The 19,209-nt window shown below is 35.3% G+C and overlaps 1 protein-coding gene across 8 annotated transcripts in view; it reads right to left on the reverse strand.

The window, feature by feature from the left end:
- Positions 1-19,209, reverse strand: part of lama2 (laminin, alpha 2) — a 199,738-nt gene that overhangs the window by 70,579 nt on the left and 109,950 nt on the right. For 4 of the 8 annotated variants that reach the window (XM_069195964.1, XM_069195963.1, XM_069195962.1 and 1 more), the window contains exons 16-20: positions 17,465-17,503; positions 12,469-12,582; positions 10,576-10,703; positions 9,325-9,411; positions 584-795 (exon numbers count right to left, since the gene is read on the reverse strand). In XM_069195964.1, coding sequence (XP_069052065.1) covers positions 584-795; positions 9,325-9,411; positions 10,576-10,703; positions 12,469-12,582; positions 17,465-17,503 — 580 coding nt within the window. The remainder of the gene's footprint in view (positions 1-583; positions 796-9,324; positions 9,412-10,575; positions 10,704-12,468; positions 12,583-17,464; positions 17,504-19,209) is intronic. The other 4 variants (XM_015359827.2, XM_015359821.2, XM_069195960.1 and 1 more) reach the window with 2 other exon arrangements.

Genomic DNA, 19,209 nt, shown 5'->3' on the forward strand with positions numbered 1-19,209 from the left:
CAACAAACAACAGATAATCCAGCTGATGTCAGATATAACTGCTTTAAGGTAAACAATTATATTCTTTCTGGAGGAAGAAGAGCTCTTTATGATACAAGTGTACACTGGGTGATTACACCCCCCTTAAATGTTTCTAGTTTAGCATATTTAGACATACCTGTACTGTATTTAACCTGAACTAGTCCTCACCAAGTCCTAACGGTTAACAAAACTAACCTCATTTGACATTTAGCAGACAAAATTCTTCTTGTTTAAAAAATCAGCCAATAAATAAAAATAATTCATTTTTTTTAAATGCCAATAAAAAAATCATTCTATATCTTTGTGTGAAAAGTAAGTGCAACCTTAATTCCACCATCTCAAGCAATCGGGACTGTAGAATCAAGTGAACCAAAACACGTGCCAATAGATCACGGGGAAGAGAATCCACCTGGACATCAAATCTGAATCTTTGTCACTTTGGTCAAAAGGCATGTGGCAACACATCAGGCCCGGATCAAAAGAAAGGTGTAAGGGGTGGTACGTACTTTTTCACACCACTCTACAGCGCTGAAGGTGAATGAGTCAATTTACAGATACTCACCTTGACAGTTTTTGGCTATAATAGCATCCCCAAAGTATCCTTCAGAACATCTCTCACAATACTCCCCGCCGAATCCCTCCCTGCAGGTCAGACAAGCACCAGTCAGGGGATCACAGCTTCTCGCGTCTGATAAATCCAGATTGCCATTGCAGAGGCAAGGCTGACAGGAGCCTCCTGGTTCATCTGGGCGGCCATAGTAACCACTGGAGCACCTGAGGTTTCAAAGTAAAACAAGAAGCACAGAAACAAAAAGAAAAGGGGAAAAAATTAACGATTAATGATGTTGCGTGTGACAGGAGGAAAAAAATAAAAAAATCACAGCATTAGTAATTGCCTACGGACTGGACATAGAAAACAAATTCGTAATGGTGGTAAAACAGTTAAACAATAGTTTTCTCTCTACCAGATTTTGCAAAATGAAAATGTTTTTTTTTCAAAGCAGTGCCTGAATTGTTTACCATATGTTACTGAAAACAACTGCCAGTTTATTTTTTTAAGTGTCAAAGGACCATGTTCATTATTAAAACATTGTAGTATTAACCATCTGTGCAAATTTTATTATGTGTAGCCAAAAACTAAAATTACTTTGTGCTCCCTTTTGGAAACAAAAGCATAAGTTATTTGTACATTATAATTCGAAAGGGAAAAAAGAGCCAAAATATAAAAACACGAATTGTACAAATACAGAAGATGATTAATCTGACCAGCTATTTATTTTTCTTAAGATGACTCTCTAATCATTTTGATCCTGTTTTCTCCTTATTTATTTTAAAAAACACTAAAAAATCTTTGCGATCTAACTCATATTTTTCCTGTTAAATGGATTCTGCAATACTCAGCTACAATCGGTTTCACATCTGCATGATAATAAATGGAGAAAAAAATAATTTCATTTTGTGCAGAAAACATATTGTCAGGGGCCAGAGATTTATTAATTGAATATGCTAACGATTTTAATGATTTTGATCTGTCTGTGCCTGGTCTTATGTAGAAATGATGTATGGGATTGAAACAATACTTACGTGTCTGTAATTTTATTTGGTCCTTCATGAAAGTGCTAAGGCGAAGAACTGAACTAATGAAAATACTGTGCAAAAGTATGTCTTCTAACTAAATGATCTGTCAAGATTTTTTATAATACCTGCTCTTTTCTAGAACGGGATTCTTTTAAAAGTATTTTTGGATTAGATATTTTATAATCATTTTGGGGTGTTTGTGGTGATATAACAAATGTGATTATCTATACAAAATTGTGGCTTTCTGAAAATGAGTCATTTAAATTTCACGTCCCCAGCAGACATCATTATTTATTTTATTACTTAAAATACAATGTCCTCGAAAACATTTCAGAATAAAAATATCCCAAAGTGCATCAGCATAAGTACTGTAGGTATTTCCAAAATTATTTTAAATGTTTTCCATTGTGTTGATGCCTTATTCGTCTTAATACATTATACAGTAGTATATTTTGCAGCAATAAACATATTTTTGTGTTTTATATAGCACCTTTCATAACAGAGTAACTGTAATGTACTGTACTTTGATCATAATGTAGTGCCCTCGCCTGGCGTTGCGGCCGAAGAGCGCCTGGCTGGGGTACGCGGCGAGGGGACAGAAGGGAGTAGTGGTGGCCAGGGCAGGGACTAGGAGAGCCGCTGGCCAGTGCGGCTGACCCACTGTGGAGCCGCTGTACATGATTGTAAGATCACCCGGACTTACATCAATAGTTTCCCTGATTTTGCACCCCTTTTATACAGTACTTGTACCAATTACCACCCTATGACAGTCTAACTGTACCCAGTGTGTTGTACCCTGTTTGCCTCTCTTTCTCAATTCAGTTCAATTTCTCTCCCTCTCCCTCTGTTGTGGTTGCTGTGCATGTCCCATTATTAAAAAAAAACGCTGTGTTCTCATTTAACGAGAGCCTGTGTTCCTGTCTTGATCCTCGCCAAACCCAATAACTAAACAAGGAAGATTGGTCAGGTGTTGGATAAGTGACTCAAAAAAACATGGAGAAAAATAACTCCTGGATTTCTTTTCAGTAGAAGAACCACCTATTGGCATAATTTGACTTTTTAATTTTAGTGTCTGATGTAGACAGCCTAGTAGCATGACTTCAGTCTCATCATTACTCAGATAAAGAACGTTTTGTTGCACTTCTTTAACATCAGCTACACAATTCAGGAGCTCAGAGCAACTTCCAAATCTTAGCGCCATTGGCATAATAGTCTAAATCCACACTATTTTACTGAACAATTTAGCCAAGAGGAGTTACATTTTTCTATATAATGAAAATAATTTTCTCTCAATGGAAAAGGGGATACACGAGCAGGGCAAGGCCAGTGGCTGGCTTGAACCTACCCATAGAGACAAAATGCTTTCAATCAAGGAGATAAAGCAGCTAAGGGCAGTACTAGAAATGGTGAGTACACTCTCCAGCAGAGTAAGAATATTATGATTCACAATATCAAATGTGACACTGAAGTTCAACAGAAGTAAGACAGAGAGCTCTTCAGTCTGAAGCTATTAGAAAATCATTAACAACCTTGACTAGGCCTGTTTTCGTGATTAAAGAGGTCTGTAAAGTTTGTTTAACATGTGATTATCATTTCAATATCGAGATACAAGACATTCAAGAAGCTCTTTTTATATTTTTGATTTTTGAAGCATTTTACAAAGCCTGTATAGTGTTCTTCCTTCTGATATTTTTTTTTCTTAATCTCTTTATTAAACCATTTAGGTCATTGTTTCCTAGACCTGGTCTTATTAGTTTTAGGGATGAATTTATTTTCAGCCTTTAAATATATTGTGAAGTATGATCATTCTTGATGTACTGTATGTGGGCTTTTTACTAGTTAAAGTTAACTATGTTGTGCTGATGAGCCCTAATAACTCAACAGCTAACTTGGGCAGCTAACTTTGATTAAATAAAAAAGCTTTGGATTTTTCCAGTCCCCTCAGCATTGTGAAACAGCAAGAAGTAATTAATATGGTTTAATCATTCATATCTATGTATCCCCCCATCAGTACAATAAACTTTACAGTAACAATGAAAAATACCACTAACAACAGACTGAAAGCACAGATTATCATGATGTACAGCATAGTAGTTCAAGTAAAACATTGCTCAACAGCCTATTCTTAACTCCACTGTGCAAACTGATTTATTTCTGTTCTCAATAACCTGACTCCCAACTGCAGAGCCAACTGAGGTAGACAGGAAAAGACTATCCTTGCCAACACTGACGAGCAGCGATATTTAAAACCAAGTGCTAGTCTCCATTATAAATAGGTGGATTCTTACCATTCCTAGACAGCAATAGACATCCCTTAAAATGTAGAAATCTAAGTAAAAATGTACATAAAAAATGTATATGTCAAAGCAAAGATTAAATAAAACTCTACTGTAAAGCACAAAACCACAGAGATAAATTTAAGATAACTTATAATAACATCAAAAGCTTAAACTGATAACAGACACATGGGCAGAACAGTCATAAGAACTGTCTTAGGTCTTGTAAACAGTGAGATTGTGATTCAGGTTTTAAACTGATTCCTAAAGAATCTATGCTTTTTTGGACATAATGCTTCATCTTAGTGAAATGTTTCCAGGCATTGTTTATGTTTCATGTTCTACTGGATAAATTAGCCTGGCAGTTAAAACAATAGCCAGAATCAGCTGTGTTAATTTGAATTAAAAATCGACTGTGAAATTAATAAGCAACCATTTTCTAGGACTACTGAGATTCACCAGTAGACATATCGAACGTGTTTACCAGTAGTAAGGTAGTGTAGCTGGTAACACCAGCTTGGCTGCTGTGTGAAATAGGTATTTTATCTACTGTATGAAACAGTGTTGAGTTTTCAGAATGTAGTAAAGGTCCTCCAGTCTCCTGTGCAAGACTGAACGTCACCATCTATCACAATGCATTTCAAGGCCAGTCCAGCTTTCAGGCATTTACCAGAGAAACTTCATGCTAGTTTCATTCAGCTAGGACTCTGGGGTACCTGTACAAATTGCTAGTAGAAACACCACTAACGTGATCTCAGTCTACTATGAGAACATTCTTTGCAGCAGTTCTTCCAGTGGATCAATGCACAATCCTAAAAGCACATTCTGACTCGCAGGGCTTTTCACACAGCTTAACTGCTGAGATCAACTAAGAACCAAGCACCAGTATGGCGCATCCAAATGAGGTTGCATACCCCTGACCTCGTTACATTTTACCTCCACTTGGTGCATCAATATAATAATTTAATCTTGAGGCACATTTCACTAGGAATAATAACATCCAGGAATTGGATGCTTTGTCAACATTTGGATTAGTTGATACGATAGGTTTGGCTTAACCCATTTGGTTAATGGGTAGCCTCCTGGACATAAGATGAGGAGGCATGAAGCCCATTCAGAGAGGCGTGGACCAGGGGGCAGCTGCAAGGTGGAGATGGGGTGAAGGAGGGACACTTGAGATTGGGAATGAGAATTCGAAGATAAGATAAGATCACTTTATTAGCCAAATACAATTTCTTCTTTTTTGTCTTCTTGCACACCCCAACTTGCTCTCTATGAGACACACAGACAGAGAGAGTAACTTGGGGTCAGAGCACAGGGCCATTTATATAGCAACCCTGGAGTAGTTGGGGTTAAGGCCCTTGCTCAGGGGCCCAACAGAGTACGATTCCTCTGCCGGCCACGGGATTTGAACTGGCAATCTTCCAGCCACAGGTGCAGATCCTGAGCCACCGAGCCACCGCTCCGCCCCCAACAAAGGGATGTGCTTGTGTGAATAACTGCATATAGCTAATGTCTGTGATGATGGTGATTTGCAACATCTGTGTGAGACTCACTTGCAGTTGTTATCCCTCCTGAACCTCAGTGAGTAACTTGCATTTAGTGCTGCAATGCTAATACATTATACTGTATATTCTTGGTTCACCTTTATATGTTTTCTTTTGTCTGTCTGTAACCCGTGACAAATCCCACTGTTTCAAAACAGGAGCTAAAAGCTTCATACCTATTATCTTCAATAGGATTTTAAAAATGTGCGTATGTTTAAGCAGTATTTAAAAAACATATTTTTAAAAAATGTCTTACAAAGTCCTAGATGCAAAATACCAATGTTCTTATTTGAAATAAAGACCATGACAACTGCAATTAATTTGGCTGGCCATACAGTACATCTGTTCATTAGCTCTGGGAAGTCATCAACCTAGGTAGATAACAGCAAGCTGCAAAATACCAACCATTTTTAATTTACAGTCTAAGATATGCACTCCCTTGGTGACTTCATAGCTCTGTTACTAATACCACAACCGTGTCCTCTTTTGTCTCTCTATCAACAACTTGTTCATTGTGCAGTAAATAGGTAGTACCTTTGTGATCACCTACCCCTTGTCTAGTGAAATCTGCTTTTCCACCTATTTCCGATGACAGAACCCAGTGTATTCTCTCATCTTTGGTCCCTATCTGTTATAATCATCATCAGGCCCACCTTTATAAAGGAATTCTCAACCAGTTCTTCAGAATTTTTTCAAATTAGTATTACAGAGCAAGCCAGCAATATGTGCCTCAGGCACAACTTTGATCTCAAAGAGTTCAACAAGCTGGCAACATTAGAAAAAGGAAGCCACCTCCCTCTGATGCGGTCAAGTTAATCATTTGCATGAGAGAAATCCAAAATTCTTATTCTTTTCAGCTTTTTATGTTTGTGTGCAATGTTTTGTTATGTGACCCCATAGAATGAAAAACTGTATTAACCTAATCCTTTACACTGTCATCCATGGAAATTGAATTTAGCTAGGACAGTCTTCTTCAGCTGATACTTCACTAAACAAAATAAGAAATATGACAAGAAGTCATATTTTTTGCGTGGCGAACATGTGTCTCCTGCCCAAGGTGCAGACAAAAGGTAATATAAAAATGAAATAAAAACATTTTTCAAACACGATATTTACTAAATTAAAGACAAATATTATCAAACTACAGTTAAACATGCCATGAAGCAGATGTATATATATATATTTTGTTTAAATAACCTAAAATATTCATCACTCATTGCTCAGTTGCTTTAGGGTGCTGCAGTATACAGACATTTGATTGAAGCACTCTGTAACAAGTGCATGGCAATATTTACATAATTATTAATCCATGTGACAATCTTGCAAATGAGCATGAAATAATAAACCATAACATTACAGCGCTAAAGCACTTTGCCTTGTGGAAACAACACTTTTAATTTTTCATATATTTTTAAAAAACAAAATCTAGTTTAGAAAATGGCCCAATTTGGACACTATGAGAGAGTTCCCAGGATAACAAACTTGGAGCTATTTTGTCCTTGTTGCATTGATGTCACTATTAAAAAAAAAGCTTTAGTGTGCAATCATACAGCAATACAATATATAAGATATATATATACAATATAATAATATATAAAATACTCTATCTTTTACAGTATATATTTCATTGTTCTATCCCTGCACCTGTGTGGCTTTGTTTATTTAAATAGCATTTGTTTAAATAGCATTCTTCAACATTGTGGGAAAGAGTTACTTTTCCTGAAGATTCGATTACTGCAGACTGCAAACAGTTTAACGTTTAAGGTCAAATTAAAGAAAAAAGGTTAAATAAATGCATTTATGAGTCAGAATCCATGCAATAGAATTATCATAGATAATAAACCTTTACAGTTTATTTCTTGAGTGATTACTTTTCGATTTCACCAGCAGATTGTTCTAGAAACTTATGACTTTATGTACGCTTAAACACTCAACCTTAAAACTATATTTTGCTCTTCTTTTCAGATAATCATTTCCAACTTAATTTTCAAACACTGTTATATTATAATTGAAAGACACTGGCACACGAAGAGTAGAATCAATCAGATTTAGGAACATGAGTGATAATCTTATTGCTGGATATTTTTTTTTTATAAATAACCAATACTCTCAAATTACAGACTACTAGAAATATACACCTAAAGATGGGTAAACTATATACAGTACAGGTACATTTATAATGGAAATCCTAGCAATGTGAAGCATGTATCCAATGTGATTTCAGATTTCAACTTTACTTAAAAATGTGGTTGCAATCAAACATTTTGAGTCTTCCATTCATGGATAGTACTTTAGACAAATGCTCTCACATAGTATGGATGGACTTCATCACTCTTTGGATTAAGAATCTATTTCTATCTGCCCTGCTTATTGTCAAAAGTAGTTTATATTCCTTTACTGGATGGCCTAGACTCTCACACATGGGATATGCATGTTAAATCTCCAAATAAACCTGTTCAGAGATCTATTTATTACTCCCACTATTACACACACAAAAAATGACAATAATATTTATCCCAGTATTTTCATTACTATAATGCTATGCAGTATGTCAAGTAATACTTGTCTATAAAATTATGATACCTGAAATCGGCACTAATTTTGTTTAGTCACTGGACCCTTCAATGCTTGAATTCTCTATCATATAATTACTCCTTTCTTTGTCCAGCCTGGAACCAAATTTAAATTAAAGATTAAAAAGTTTATATTCATCGGTTCTATGCCACTCAATCAAGATCTATTAGGATAGCGTCTAACCTGGGACATAAACCAGTAGGAAAGCATTTGTGCTATGACTTGTTTCCATCTGCAACAGAGATCTACAAACTGATCAGAACCCACTTCCTTTCCATATGTGGTACACTGAGATCACACCCCTTTACAGCACGACTTCATCTGCTCTTATAAAACCCGATGACTGGCAAAGCAGCTCTCCTGGAAACACTATGGCAAAAGGACACAAACTAATTCTTTTCTGATGAAAATTATTTTGTAAACTTTAGGTAGAACTATAGCAGTAAAATCAAATGGTCGATTTTTCTTATGGGCCAGAAATAAATTACTTGGCAATGCAAATACTCATAAATATTAAACAGGTTATCTCCTTACATCCCAGCATTTATTTCACTGGATCAAGTCTCCACATGTTATTAACATTTTTGACAAACAATTGGTAATGCCCTGTGATATTATTATTAAAACATAAAGCCTGAAAGAGCTTCAAGCACATACCCAACAAACTGAAAACCAGAGGTGTTACGTGCCACAAAGTCAATGCCAGCAGTTCCCACATAAACTGATAACATACTCTTTGTCTATATCCTACTGACCTAAACATAATTTTAATTCAAGTATTTACATTTGTTTCATTTTCTTGAAATGTCATACCCATATCTATGTAATAAATCATTCAGTTCTTATGAAAATATGTATAATTTTGTAGGACCTAGGTTTACGCCCAAATATTTGGGTTTTCACACTCAAAACTAGACACCATTTACACTGGGAAGCAGTTAAACTACAGTATGCTGAAAATGATTACACTACAAGAAACACTACACAATATGACTAAGTAGATATATTATAATCGTTGTGTTGTGAATTGTATCAATAAATATATACTGTAGTCTGTACTGTAAATTTTAAATGTTCTTTTTAATTAAAAAATTCAAAGTATGTATTGAATCTTATTTTATTATTTACATTGCTTCCCTAAGGAAAAAGAATAGGTCAATATTGCAAATAACTAACTTGAAAGAAATTAGTTCATTTTGGAAGTTGTGCACATCAAAACGTCATGAGAAAATGTAATATTAATATTTATCAAATTAATATTAATAATACATTAATATTATAGAAAATTCTATATTAATATATACCAATGAGCAAGATTGGGCACTTACCTGTCACAGCGTGGCCCTGTGTATCCAGTTTGACATTGGTCACATATCAGCTCTCCTTTTGTGTCCAAAAAGCATGTGGGACTGAAACTTTGATGGTTTTGTGCAAAAACAGGAGCAAAGAACAAAAGCAGGGATAAATATATTAATTTCATAGCTGCTTGCTCTGTAAGAGGAACATCACTGTGTAAAAAGGACAAGAGGAGTCTTACTGGTCCCAGGGATAGACTGGAGATCAGGTTGCAAGTGAAAGACACTGGAATCACTGCTAGCTATTTCTGACGACACTGGATATAGTGAGTTGGATGGCAGTATCCCAGTGGAATGCTGTTACAGGGCTTTCTTTAGCCTGTCACTCTGTAGCCCCAGATACAACAGGAATACTCAGCTGCTTCCCTGAGGGCCTGGCGGTCAGTTTTGTCAGTCAGGGATTATTCGCCATATTAAGTGCCTTGGTGGAGCAATTGTTTTTTGAGGGCTTAGAAGTCACCTAGCAGCATGTCACAGACTGCTGCAGACACGACGGCTATGGTTTTTATTTGAAGCAACTCCTGAGATTTAACAAACAACAATGTTTGTAGATTACATACTGTATGCCTCTAACTCTTGATAAACTTCAACAACATTGTAAGAAACCTTCTCATGTTCAACTAAAGCGCAACAAACAAACCTGTAAAATCTACTCTTCAGGCATTGTTTAAAAGGTAATACATACAGTATCATTTGGAAGAATAAAACAACACTTTGAAATAACTGGAATAATCACCATCATCCTCATCATTGTCATATATGAAATAATGAAGAAATACAGACTGAATGAAAATGTTACTCCTCCTGAAATGAGACGGTGCATTTTTAAATAGGAACAGCAGCAGCAGAAATTTGTTTATTTTCTGTGAGAAAGTAACCTCTTTTACAGTATATTGCACTAAAATGATTGACTTTCAAAACCTTTTCAGTTGTACACATTATGTCATCTATAAAGGCTTTTCCTATATTTCTGTTTTACAGATTCTTAAATAAAACAAATGGTTAATTTTGTACTTTGGTTATTCTGAAAGCATAATAAATGTCAGAAAAAGTAGATTGATTAATAAACAAAATAAATATTGGTTAATAATTAACACCTTGCTGGTAATATAGACAATAGAGATACTGTACAATGCCAAAGTGGGCTCCAACAGGCAAGACAAGGGGTTGTTTAGCTGAAAGGACATTTCCAATTCCACAGTACAGTATAACTTGGAAACTTACTTATTTGAAGGGCTCTGCAGTGGACAAGCACAGGGACGACAGTCGTTGGTTGTTCCCACTGTAGGATCACCATAAAATCCAGGTTTGCAGATACTGCAGAATGGGCCAGTAGTGTGGTCTTTGCAGCCCTGTGGATACATGTGAGAGTTTCTGGCACTGTGCTGTGGAGACCTCTATCTAACAACAATGTCTAGTAAGACAGTATTGATGTTGATCGATTCACTGGATTCAGTAGACACCTTTTACTTATGGACTCTTTACTTTTGTTATGTTTCTCTTGCCCTCGGTACAAGATGGTGGCCCTGATTATTGTTCTGATTGTCTTAATTTAGGTGTTAGTTACTTTGTTAAATGTTTTTAACTTATCAAAACCTGCTAACAAATAACAAATATTTCATTTGAATGAAACGTTTCAAAGATAAACTGAGAGAAGCAAAAAACAATTCTATTAACAAGGCAGTAAAATGGCAGTAAATTGAGTTGAACATCTTCTAAATGACTTTTTCTTTGCCTCAAAAAACTTTAAAAAGTTTTGTCAATTTAGTGTACATAAAGTGAGCATAAAGGGATTTCTAAAATATAATGCAAATTTAATACAAATGCAATATTCAACCAATATTTTACATAATTTAATTCTATACATCTAATTTCCATAAAATCATAAAATTAGACTAGGAATACTAAATCAGTGTGAGATTGTGAGAGGCGGTGTCACTAAATTAAAAGTAATGCATTTTTACACGAATTGGCATCAACCCAACCTCTGCTAATGCAGTGCTAATGAAATGAGAAATGTTTTTTTAAGCTACATGCCTCGTCAGGCCTAATAAATCTTAAACGCTCTTGAGTTAATTGCAGATGTCTATTCAGCATAATTACCCACATGTAGAAGATTTCTTGATTACCGAAAAAAAATGTTAAGTGTTGTGATGGGATTGGCCAGAGCCAGGGACGTCGGCTTTATTACTGCCTCTACTTGGCAGACTTTACTGAATGCCTGCCTGTTCCTCTATAGCTAATTGCTTTTTAAACTGTTTCTTACCTCTAGTAAAATAAATCATTAATGGTTTTATTAGCACTGAATATATCTTAAAGGGAGGGATGATATCTGACTGCAAGAACTTTACCACTTGCCAATCTTGGTAAATTTTTACATTGGGTACAGGCCTGGAGTAAGGTGTTGCTTACAGATGGTGCTATGTATCTTTTCAGTCATTTAAAATAATACAAGATGTGTGGTGATAGAACTGTTTGTACTCTTCGGGACGTGTTGTGGAGCTACATTACAAATGCACTAGAATCCCTGTTTGAAGGAGAGGGAAGAAAGTACAACTAAACAACTTCAGTGCAGATTTCACCTGTCTACAGACTGGACATAGTTTGTTGACAGGCTTGATTCAGCCTAGAGGCAAACGGGGAAAAAATCATCCTTGGTTGTGCCAGCTGTCAGGGCTGGACTGAACAGGCTTAGCTTTTCTGAACACAAATAAATTGTGACATAAACAAAAGCCTCCTGAAGAAGTCGCTAAAACTTGAGGCAAAAAAAAATTCAGAACAATGGCTGTTGTGCGCATGATCAGAACCTATAAGAAAATGTTTTTCTTTTGTAAACACTCTCATTAGGTCTTGGTTTTCAATATAGACAATTTTTAACATCTCCTTACCTTTCTGACTAAAACTATTTGAGTAATCTGTACTGGCAAAAATAATTTAAAAAAAGCTGGCCTTTCTAAACATTGGCTACAGCATTCAAAAAAGCTATAATTATCAAACAAAACAGGTCAAAACTACATATTTTTGATAATATCTTCAAAGTTAAATATGACTAAAAACTGATTTAATAACTGATTTAATACTCAGGCAAGAGTGGGGCGGTCATTGAATTAAACTTACCAGACACTTGCCAGTGAAATCATCACAGTGATCTGAGTGACCAAAGCACTGGCAGGGTTCACAAAGCCCCTTGTACACCGTACTGTTAACCCGCCGAAAACCAGCAGCGCATATCTAGGGAAAAGGAAAGAATCACTGATGAAAAACTGGTTTCACGTGCTGTAACAGGGGAATGAGATTAGAATTTATTGACTTTATCTGTGATGACTGTTGAAATACAAACATATCTGTTAAAGTTGTTAAATATAACATTATTTTTAAATTTATTAGATATTGGGATCAACATTTGGTTTATAAAGCTAACAGTTAAAGCTTAATGTAGCCTTATAGTTAGGAATGATCTATTATTCTGTAAGAAAAATATACATTTTATGTTTGCTTTGTTCCAGCAAGTATAAGTAATAAAATAAGAATAATGTAGATTGGATTAAAAAAAAACTAATCAGAAAAAATATACATATAAAAAAATGACAGAATGGGAGAAATGATAATAAAATGCACAGAGTCAATATTTTTTGTGGGATGAATAAGTTATTCAATACAAGATTTGACTTTTCTCTTTGTCACCCTCAAATAAAAGGGCCACATTAATATTCCCTTTAATGTTTAGTTGTACACTTCTTTAACTGTCTTACAGTCTAAGAAAATGCAAACAGATTAAAAAAAGATTCTTCTAGTCGATTTAGGAGACTACAGAGTGAAAATGAATCACAGCACATTTACTATAGACTGTATCAAACATGTTAAGATATGAACAGTATTAGTAGGAAATTATTTTCAGAAATAATTAAACTACACCAATTTGTACTGTAGCTACCTGAAACCAAGCTGATGAAATGCTTAGTTAATGAAAAATATTTGTCTCAAGTCACACACATCAACTCCTGTTGATGCTAAAACAAAACTTATTTGATGGACCACTGATGATGCAACAGAAATGTATTAGTAACAGATGATACAGACAATGATATGCTCAAAAAATAATGTAAGCATAATTTGTTGTTATAGAGAAGAATATATTATTATAGTAGGGTGTATTATAGTTGTCTGTACATTCGAGAAATATCTGAATGATTTCTGGTCTAATGGAATACACAGAGTGAAACTCTAGTACTGCACAGCACAGACAGCAAGATAACCTGATAAATAAAGCTACAGACAAAATATTTTTAATGAGCAAGGTTTCTGAAAAATCATCATCTGAGTAGCCTGGTAAGATTCTCAGATTAATGTCAAAAATTCACTTTGGACAAGGGAGAAAAAGAGCCAGAAATGCACAAGCAACAATTGTATGAAAGTTTGACCATTTGAATAAAAAAAGGTAAGATCTTTGCAAAAAAAAAAACTTAAAGGTCAGACAAAACCAAAACTGTACTTTAACAACTTTTTTTAGATTTTATCAGGAAACATGATTTCAAAGAAATCTGAAAATAAATTAAAGAAAAATTCTTCATGCTCTGTGTTTTGGGAATTTTGGTTGTGGAATTCAATGGTCTTGTTTTTCTTCCTTTGTGTTGTAGAATTATAAATGAAGGCTTCTCAGTACATTTTACATTCTCATGTGCTACCAAGTACTAGAAATCTTATTGGATGGAAGTTTGTTTCCCAGAAAGATGATGACCCTAACCTTTTCCATGAAGGCTACAAAGAAATTTCTGCAAAAAAAGATTACTGATTTAGATAGGCCATCTCCGTCCCTAGACTTGAATTCCAGTGAGATGTTGTGGATTGACATGAAAGCTGCTACTGCAAGCAGAAAACCAAAATCGACTGTAGAACTAAAAAATATGGATTGAAGAGCAGGGAAAATCTCTAAAAAGATACTGGAACTGGCTGCAAAGTACAAACAATCACTGCCAGCTGTAGTGCATGTCAAAGTATAGCACAAAATTCAGAATTGTATCTAATAGTCATACACTATTAATAATATACTGTATGAAATAAGCAAGGGTGTCCAAATATGTTTTGTTGAAGTATGATGGTTTTTAAATTTTAAACGTCATTTTAAGATCATTCAATGAAACATTTGGAATTTAAAAAAATCACTTTCCTTATGGTTTTGTAACTACCCAAATACCTTTGTCTGCTACAGCATATGTAAAGGATTAACATACTTTGCTCAATAATCTAATATACATGGGCACAACTAAGAATTGCAAGGAAGTGCATCTTGGATCAAAAATACTGTAGGCAGCTATTCTTTATACAAAATGACTTCTTTACACTACATTACATACTGTACATGTTTGGAAAAAATTGTCCAGTCATGTTGTAACTGATTCTCTGAAATTTTCAAGTACCTACTGGAGGTCTGTAGTAAACTACAAATATTCAAACAGACAAGATGAACATTCTCTTATTTAATTCCATTTGTTTTACACAATCAACCAAAAATATTTTAATGAAAATGGTTATGAATATATTCTAATTGTTATTAGATTACTGTTCAATAATAATGCTATAGTATATAGTATGTTCACCCCCTTCCAGTTATGTCCCATTATACACATTTCTTGTAAATGCAAGTGAAAATACTCAATAAACAAGTATTGAGTGTAGAAGACATTAAATGCCAACAGAAACTGAAAAGGAAATGCCAACAATATGTTGTTTTAATAAAATATGTATACATCTCACAACTGGCAACCCACTGAAGCTAAGCAGGTGTGAGCCTGGTCAGTACCTGGATGGGAGACCTCCTGGGAAAAACTAAGGTTGCTGCTGGAAGAGGTGTTGGTGGAGCCAGCAGGGGGCGCTCACCCTGCGGTCCATGTGGGTCCTAATGCCCCAGTATAGTGGCGGGGACACTATACTGTAAACAGGCGCCGTCCTTTGGAGGAGACGTAAAACCGAGGTCCTGACTCTCTGTGGTCGTTAAAAATCACAGGGCGTTTCTCGAAAAGATTAGGGGTGTAATCCCGGCGTCCTGGCCAAATTCCCATTGGCCCATACCAATCATGGCCTCCTAATAATCCCCATCTATGAACTGGCTTCATCACTCTGCTCTCCACACCACTGATAGCTGATGTGTTGTGGGGCTGCACACTGGTGGTGGTGGAGGGGAGTCCCCATTACCTGTAAAGCGCTTTAAGTGGAGTGTCCAGAAAAGGGCTATACTGTATAAGTGTAAGCAATTATTATTGTTATTATGAAATCATTTGTAATTCAACACAATGGGAAGAGGTTTCATTTTGTTTACTGCCACCACAGTGTCTCATGGAAGGGTCAGACTAAATGGTTTGCCAGTGCATCCCTCAGTAGTGATTTTGGAAGCTCACAGGCTACTGGCAGGTTGCTCTTATAGTGTATGTTCAACTTGAGGATACTTTGGCACATTCGATCCCCCTAACCCCACTGCTGAAGGAGTCAGAGTCACCTGATGACACAGACCAGACAACATCTGAATCACAGGGCTCAACCTGCATCCTAAACAAATGTCTTCCATGGCTGAGCCACCCAGATAACCTGCCACAAATTCGCAGTTATTTTTGGGAGAATTCTAATCGGTTTTGTCGCTGGGACACTGACCTATCATTGAACGGATGTGACCCTTTTACAGGATAATCCCATCAACTGGTTTGTTGTACACAAGAATTTACTTGTTTTTCTGCGTGTCTGCACCACATTTGCCGAGGAACGTCAGACATGTGGCCTGCTAATAAACATGATCTACACACAACCTCGATTCATCGTAAATGGCAAGTTCACTGGAAGTGTTGCTCCAACAATGATGTTGTTTTTTTTAGTGACAGGATGTTAGTTTCTTTCTGTGTTTCCTTATTGATTTTCACCAAGCATGACAGCTTACATCACCTCAACACCTGTGCCCAATCACCTTTCTCACTAAAGAGGTTATTTACTGCAGTGCCTCTGAAACAATGTCACTCAAACGACATCAACAAACTTTGGCAATATGCAAAATCCTCATTTATTTTATTATTTTATATAATATGCACACATATATCAATGATAAGTTTCTCTTGATGCTCAGTGTACAGCAAATATATACATACTGTGATGCATTAAATGCAACAGATGCAGATGACGTATTTCTTATTTATGAACCATTTACAAATATTCCCATTCTTCTACATTTATAACCATCTTAAGTATCATTGTGAAGAACTGAAATACAAGTGAATTACAACAAAAAATAATTTTGGTCAATTTCACTTCACTTAAGAAAAAAAAGCTAGGCTATTTGTACTGTACATTAAACCTATAATTAAAAACAGTCAAGCCTTTTTCATCAACTGAGCAAGTCATTGTCCTGGTATAATAAAATGTACCTAAAACTAAACACAACACTACTGAGAATAACTTTTATTTTTCAAAAATACACTTAACATAAAATCACTGTTTATTCCATATTAGTCAATGATATATATATATAATCTTTGAAACCAAAGACACTAACAAAAGTGAATTATTTGTTTGAGATCAACTTAATTTCACAAGTTGAATTACTTTACAAATTAAAATAAAACACATAATTGCTTTGCATATTACTGTAAGGGTGTATAGTATCTTATTCAATTTAAAAGCATTTGAATCTGATGTTTGAGAAAGAAATACTGTACTCGTGCTGCCATTATTACACCGTGTGTAAGTTTAATATTGTTCTTCCACTTACCCGGTCCCATTTGTTTCCCTCTTGCTGGGTATAATTAATGTTCTACGAAATTAAAACCATTTGTGGTTTGGTCGTGTGAACTGATTCCCAGTCTTGATTGATGACAAAAACTTGTTCAAAAAGCTACCTGATACTGTATCTTGATATGACATGACAATCAGATGAATGCACTCTGTACAGTATGTGCAACACCTATCCAATTGTCTTTGAATTTGTCTTTAAAATTACTTTCCATAAAAATCTGCCAACTTTTATCTTTCATGAAGATACTGAAGTTTGACTGAATATGAGAATACAGTACATAACACAAAGAATGTGCATGTTGTTCTGTTGTGCCTATTACAGTGCGTTTCCTTTACTGACCTCACTTTTATTGAAGCGTGAACCGGATTTAAGTTTCTGCTGAGAAAGAAAAGTAAAGATATTAGAAAAAAGATTAAAGCCAAAAGGTAGCAGGAGGAGCTGAAAGATAAAAAGTTAAGAAATGTAGAGGGGAATTAGTGCTATAAAAAGATTGAGCCATCTATGAAGATTCTTGAACAGGGGTGTTCAACCATGACCCAGGCATTCCCATGCCATTACAGGACATTGAACCTTCCAATAAATGAAGTATCGAATTGATCTTTAGTTGCTTAATTAACCAAGCTGCTACAGATCGCTTTGATTAACACGTGGAGCAGAAGACTTGCAGTGCCATTGAATAATCCAAGTGCTAAAATTTAACAATGTTTTTGGATCAGAATATTGAGACAAAAAATCAGTCTGTGTTTTTTTAATCAGAAAATCTTTAATATTTCTTTTTCTAAATGTCAGAATACTGTTTAATCTGAGTAAGGTAGGATGAGAGTTTGATGTCACCTTTCTAAAACAGGTCAAGTGATTGAATTCTAGACATTAAATAGCATCTAGTAATGTGGTGTGAAATATAGTGTCTGCTGAGAGTTGAAGGATTACCTCAGACCTTTAGAAAACTAGTGCGTATCTGCTTAGTTTAAAACCACTGCGCCTTTAATCAAAGTGCTCATAGGGAGCCCATCTGCATCATACAATGGCTTCTGGCAGTAGAGACAATATTTTATTTTAAAATAAGCCAAAATAAACTTCCAAGAGTAAAATGCACACAGAAGGTATTTTTTTTTACATTGCGAAATTGTGAAAACACAAATCTGCGAGAGAAAATGATTGTTGCACACAATAATAATTATAATATAATAAAGGTTAATTTATTTTGCTTGACTGGTAGTGTCATTGGTAATGTTTTAAAGGTACATGTACAATACTCTGTCTCTCAGGTACAGTACTCTGCATTTAAATACTTTTTGCTCTTCTTAAAAGTATGTATGTGTATCTGCCATGAACAAGCACAAAGCAAATTTAAGTGAGCATATTCTCATCAGCATCTGACCTTTTACTACAGTGTTTTGATGGCAAAACACAACTACCTCTTGCAAAGGTATTGATTCAGGTTCAGCTGTTTATGCAAAATGCTAGGGAACCTAATTCACACCAGTTAAGGTGCCATTACCTTCTAGGCTTCTTGAACGATATTTAAGCAACTTGAGAGTTGCATATTTTTGTGTTGGGGGAGTGCAGGGAGTAATTCTGTTTTTCAAAAATCGAATGATAGTAAAAAAAACCCAATAATATCTCTTGTTAAATGTGTTTGCCCCTAATTGTAACCTTGATTACTCTGCACTAAATATTTGTATTGTACTGACAATTACCTCCTGTTCAACCAGACTGCTGTCCACTAGTTAGACTGTCAATGGTCTGGCATTTGTTTATAACTTAGAATTTAACTTAAGTTTTTTTTCTTCTATTGTTGCCTTTCAGTTATTCCATTCCCTACCCTTCAACATGTCATCTGCCAATCTTTGGATTATGGTACTAAATGATGCATAAAAAATAAAATACAATATTGCACAACATATAACATGCGAAATTAAAAAAAAAAATTAAAGGTACAGCAGCATGTGAAGAGCTGCCTCTCTCCAGTAAGTCATTTCCGGGTTTAGATGAAAAATGTTACATACTGAAGATACTATTTATAGAACCTTAGAAGTTGGGTGCAAAACAAATAAGGATTACAAATATATATATATAGTATA

Source organism: Lepisosteus oculatus, chromosome 2, assembly GCF_040954835.1.
Source record: "Lepisosteus oculatus isolate fLepOcu1 chromosome 2, fLepOcu1.hap2, whole genome shotgun sequence".
In the NCBI taxonomy this organism is placed as follows: Eukaryota; Metazoa; Chordata; class Actinopteri; order Semionotiformes; family Lepisosteidae; genus Lepisosteus; species Lepisosteus oculatus.